This window comes from Cucumis melo, chromosome 1 (genome assembly GCF_025177605.1).
Source record: "Cucumis melo cultivar AY chromosome 1, USDA_Cmelo_AY_1.0, whole genome shotgun sequence".
In the NCBI taxonomy this organism is placed as follows: Eukaryota; Viridiplantae; Streptophyta; class Magnoliopsida; order Cucurbitales; family Cucurbitaceae; genus Cucumis; species Cucumis melo.
In genome coordinates this window covers 983437-989436 of record NC_066857.1, presented here as the reverse complement: position 1 = coordinate 989436, position 6000 = coordinate 983437, and the positions used below count along the sequence as shown (strand labels likewise).

Genomic DNA, 6000 nt, shown 5'->3' with positions numbered 1-6000 from the left:
AAATTTATTTAAACTATGTAAACAAGGAGGCCAACAAACTAGTAAGAATCAATTTGATGAAAATAATAAATATTATTTTCAAAATTGTTGTAGACATCTCTACAAGTGTACTCTATCAGTTAGCGATGATAGAATTCTATCTATGTCGATCTATCATCAATTTTCATTAAAAACTAAGAAAGTAGATTCGATGGTTTATCGATATGAATAATATTCTCTCATATTTGTACATCCTTTACGTGCTCAATTAAATTAAAGTTCACCTTTCTCTCACGCTACAACATCATTTTCTTCGATCTTTACAAAAAAAAATTGATAGAATAAAAATAGTCAATACTTTAAGTCACAATTGAACAAAGTAATCAATTTTGATAACTAATTATAACAATTTCACCGATTTTCATTCATTTTCATGAAGTTTTCGGAAATCTCAAATTTCATCGATATTTTCATAAAATTGAAAACCCTAAATTGGGTAGTTTTAATTAGGTATTTTCACAATATTTCTATCAACGTTTTCATAATGTTTTCATCGATATTTTTAATTAGGTTTTTCTATTGATATTTTTATAATCTTTCCATCAACATCAATGTTTTGAATCTTAGTTTTAATTAGGGTATTCAAATCAAAGAACGACTATTGAATGGGTTAAAAAACACATGCACTTCCCACAACCAAGGCAAAAACAACTATCTTTGTCTAACAAAACCAACCATATTTAAATAATATAAGGAGAAAACATAAACAAAACAAAACAAGGGTGTAGTTTCCGATCAAAATTTGGCCATTTTTTTTAGAAACAATAAATGAAAACAGTTATCAAACAAATTTGTTTTTTCTACAAAAACAGAAATACAAAACATGAAACAATGACGTTGTTAACACGAGCCCTATATATCTTACCTCCAAACAAACAAAGGAACTTGTTTCAAAGAAAATGTCTGGGATTTCATAAAATTTACCTTTGCAATAAGATATAATCGAGTAATCTATCATTAATAGATATTAACCAATGATATGTTTATTTGATTAATTAGAACAATCACACGTATCATATAGATGTCAATTAGTTATATATATATTAATAGTTGTTAAGTTTTTCATTTTCATATTTGTAAATAGTTTTTAGATTATGTTAAAATGTACACTACTATTATTCTTTATTAAATTGTATGTGTGTGAAAGTGAACTAATTAATTATGTAATTGACAAGAGAAATTTGATCTCTCTCATGACAAAGAACATGAAAAATGATCCCAATAATTAATTCCATTAACCGAACAAAATATCGTAAAATTGATAAGGGATATTTTAAAATATAGCAGAATGAATTAAAATTCATTACATATTAATTTTTTACAAAGCATAAATATTGTCATTTTTTTATGACAATTAATCACTACAAAAATTTTCACTTTTACCAAAAAAAACGTCATCCAAAGTTCTAAAAACGTCGGGATAATACAAACAAAAAATATTACTGATGCTTAGTTATTCTCTCTCTCTTTACAAACATACACATGTTCATTTAGTACAACAATAATTGTCATTTTTTTCACTTCCTCATGGCTACACAGCAAAAGTAGTCCAATCCCATTGACAAGAAAATTCAATGTTCAAAATAAAAATTAAATAAAAAAAAACCCCATTTGATCATATCTCAATCACAACCCTAATCATATATATATGATAGTAATCTCTTCATCACTCCTTTTGGTAATCTCTTCATCACTCCTTTTGGCAAATTTCATAGTTGACAAAGCCAAAATTAATATAATTCTACCTCAATCCTGATCTCTTCTTCCCTTTAAACCACCTATATCAAGTAAAGAAACATAACAAAATTAAGGAAGCAAAATGATTTCATAATTATAAATCACAAGTCTATATATTATGATAATATTCACATTAAAAAAAAATTATTTCTTAATAATAATATTAATTGGTTAAGTTTTAATATTTTACCTTGTGTGATTTTAAATTTGTGACCTTATAAACTTATAACTTTTAACTTCTACGAGCGCGTTAAAAAATAATACGATTTTGAACAATATATTAGTTTTGTATCCAACAGATTTCAGGGCTTCAAAAATGTCTAACGAGTCTGATATTTCTATTTTTATATATGTCTAATAGGAATTATATTCTTTTGATAATTTTGTGTCTGATAGAATTTACGAAATTTTAAAAATGCTAAACAAGTCAACGACAACTGATTCAATACATAATAAAAATGAAAATAGTTTTAAGAATATATCACACGTTTTTTAAAATTTTTAAAGTAAAATAGACATAAACTTAAAATGTAAATTTTTTTACAAATCAGTCTTTAAAGGTTAGAAACTAAACCGACATAAATTTTAATTTATATATATATATATATACTTCTATTTGTGCTGAAGGTGAAAATAGTAGTCAAAGTGAGAGTTTCAGTATAAGAACTAGCACACGCATAGAAAAAGTTTAACTACAACATAACGTTCTAATGATCTAGATCTAACTAAAAAATACAAGTATTTGTGGGTTCAATGCGAAAATTGTTATGGATTAAATTATAAGAAAACTTTTAAATAAAAAATGAATATTTGTCAACAACGTGGATACCATTTGAAAATGAGTAGTTTAGACATAATCGAATTTTTGATTTATCCAGATACTTGGGTCGTAAATTTAAAAATTTAGTAATCTAAGTCTTATAAATTTTAGGGCTTACATAATATAACATAAAAGTTTAGGGAAAATTACTATAATTGAAGATGAATTATGTAATTTGAAACTTTGAATATGAATTATTGATAAGGAAGAGAGAATAATATTTACTGATTTTTCTGCCTTTGGTTTCCAGATAGAGAGGATTTTCTGATGCTGTTAAATTGATTTTGGTAAGTTGAATTCTCCTGCATGATTACAATATAATTAGAATCACCAAAATTAAATTATAAAAAATAAGTGTATTTTGTAATTAATTCATTTTTTTAAAATAAGTTTTTTTAAAAATTAAAAAGGAAAATAGGAAAAAAAAAACTTTAAAAAATATATTTCGTTTTTAAAAAACACAAGAAAACAAAAACAATATAGTTTTTGTTCTAATAAGAAAATTTTAAAACCTAAATTTAAGAAAAAAAAACAAAAAATTGAAATGGTTATGAGCTTTAGTTTTCAAAAAATTTGCCTTTCAAAACATAAGTAAAAAAAAAAATATACATAAAGCAAAAAATATTCGAGATCGAACGAATGTTTATAATTCTAATATAAAAAAAAATTTAAAAACAAAATAAAATAGTTTACCAAAAGAAATTATAAATCTCTCCTTTTCTCTTTAATACAACAATCGAAGATAAGTAGATTGAAACTACAAATTTTATGACCATTGAAATGTTCATTGAGGTAAGCTCTACATTTGCATAAACTTTCATTTTTTGTTTTTTTTTTTTTTTTTCCTTCAAATTTCTTGAAGAAAAAAGAATTTTAGACAATTGTTATGACTAATTTCTTGAATAAAAAACATAAAATAAAAGTAAAATTAAAAAACAAAAGAAAAAGTTGTACCGAATTATTGAGGTTGAAGTTGGGATCAGAAGTAGCAGTGTCATCAAGAAACGACGTGGTTTGCTGCTGCCGTCGGTCGCTCTCACCGCCCTTCATTTTCCGGCCAGTTTTTAGCAAACTTCCGGCGGTTTTAGCGCAATAACACGGCGGAGGATTGTCGTAATTTTGAGGGAAAACAAGTTCATTATTATTGTTTTCCGGGAAAATTTGAGGGCCAGAAGAAGCATCAGAAACCATAGACAAATCCACTTCTTGATCTTCATCATCATCATCATCATCATAAAAATCCTTATGATCATCAATTCTTCTACTGAAATAAGAAGAAGAATTCTCCAAATACACTGTCCAACCAGATTCCACAGACCCATCTGAAGAAACAAATAAGTTACGACCATGATCCATTCCCAACACCAAAAAAAAAAAGTTGAGTGAATATGAAAAGTTTATGAACTATGAACACTTAAGTTTATATATATATATATATATATTGAGAGGGAGGGGGATTTTAAAGGGAAAATAATGAATCAAAAACTGCATGCCAGTTGGTTGGTAGGTTAGCAATTGGAAATTAGGAGAGAGAGAAAGGAGCAACATATATATATATATATATATATATATATATATATATATATATATATATATATATATGTATGTATATATATTATATTCACATGGTTAGACAGCAAGGCTTTGTGTACCCTTTTAACAAAACCAAGTAAGGGAGCATAGATGGGCACTTATGCCTCTTCATGTTTTTGAGCATTGGACACACTTTGGCCTTTACTTAAAACACTTTTGTCTTTTCTTCTTGATTATGACCCTTTTTATAGTTTTTGATTACTTTCTACCCAAAATATGCCAAAGTGTGATTTTTTTAAATTATAGTTGAGAAATCACTTGGAAATATAATTGTATCTTTTGAATATGAATTTTTTATGTGGTGGGAGTAGATTGATTTTGAATTTTAAATTTACTATTCGGATGCATGTTTCATGAAATTAGAATTTGAGTTTATGTTGGTTTATATGAATGTGGTTGTACTATCTTTCTAATATTTTGATTCTTCGATTCTCTCTTTAAATATGTGTTGGGTTTACAGAGTTTTTCAATTTTAAAGAACTTAGTGTACAGTTTTTATTGTTCAAGAGAATTCTCTTTAAACTCTCTAGATTACTCTGAACTTCTAAAATGAACGGAAACTGGAGTTTCCAAAGGGTAACTGTGAGTTTAGGTTTTGTTTGCTTATCAGACTTGACTCTCTCTTAAACCCACTTAATTAGATTTTGGAATTATGGTTGGCTCTTGGGCCATACGAAACATATGTTTTGGCTCTTTACAAAGTTAAAATGTTATAATTGTCACAAATTCTCGGTCGCTTTATAAATTTGATCCTTCCTTTTTTTTTTTCCTTTTATTTCCATTGTGTCTTATATATAACCCTTAAAACATTTGCAAAACATTCCAAATGTTTTAATTAATTATATTTCAAAATTTTAAATTATAAATCTTGTGTTGGTGTAGTACTTCGTATGTGTTGTTATAGATTACATGACATTGGAGAAACCATATATTGATTAATTAGGGTTACTACAATGTAATTAGAAAAGGACAAAATGATTACATCAAACACCTAGCTCTTTAATTATAATTTTATTACAAGTTTAACAATAATAATCTATGCCATTATAGCAATAAATTAAAACTCTTTGGTTTCCTCGTCCACTAATCATTAATTTGAAGTCCTTCTTTACCATTTTGAGGAGTAATTAATCAAAAAAAGAAGTTGAAAAGTACAGTCTCAAAGATGAGTTTTCATGAACAACAACCTCCTCCTGTGGGGGTTCCTCCTCCTCAAGGTATAGCCTCAACAATTTCATTCTTTTTCTCAAATATAGTCTTTAATTTCTTTTGTGGTCTTGATCAGAACCCTATACTTCAAATGTTGTTCTTTTTATACAACTAAATTAGAGTTTCATTTAATCCTATATATGCTTCAAATCATTGATCTTTTAGAACGTGTAGATACGATCGTTTTAAAACTTTAAATGCTTAATTTAAAGACGAGAAACTAATTATAATTTTGTCTTCGATACTAAACTTTTAAATTAAGTTCGTTTAAGAAGTGTTTAATAATTAGTGTTCATTATTTAACTTACAACTTCTGCGTTGGATATATTCTTGAATTTTTAATATATTATCATGTCTAATAAATCACGCGGTAATTACAATTTTAGTCTCCTAAACTTTCAAATTTGGGTCTATTTCACTTCTAAACTTTCAGTAAAGTGTCTAATATGTATAAACTCTTTGTGCCCCTGTTTTATATGAATATATTTTGGGCTTGATGTAGGTTCTTAGAGCTCCCAACCTCTCTTTGCTATGTAGCTCTAAACCAATATAATTACATACCAAAAATTTAAAATTTAGGAACTTATTAGACGTACACAATA

At 26.6% G+C, this 6000-nt stretch overlaps 1 protein-coding gene across 1 annotated transcript; it reads right to left on the bottom strand.

The window, feature by feature from the left end:
* Positions 1 to 1462: 1462 nt before the first annotated feature.
* On the bottom strand, positions 1463 to 3971 carry LOC103495318 (protein SOB FIVE-LIKE 5-like). The gene is made up of 3 exons (XM_008456826.3): positions 3551 to 3971; positions 2822 to 2898; positions 1463 to 1817 (listed from the first exon to the last, which is right to left on the bottom strand). Exons 1-3 carry the CDS (start codon positions 3950 to 3952, stop codon positions 1781 to 1783), a joined length of 516 nt encoding a protein of 171 aa, XP_008455048.1. The 5' UTR covers positions 3953 to 3971; the 3' UTR covers positions 1463 to 1780.
* Positions 3972 to 6000: the final 2029 nt, after the last annotated feature.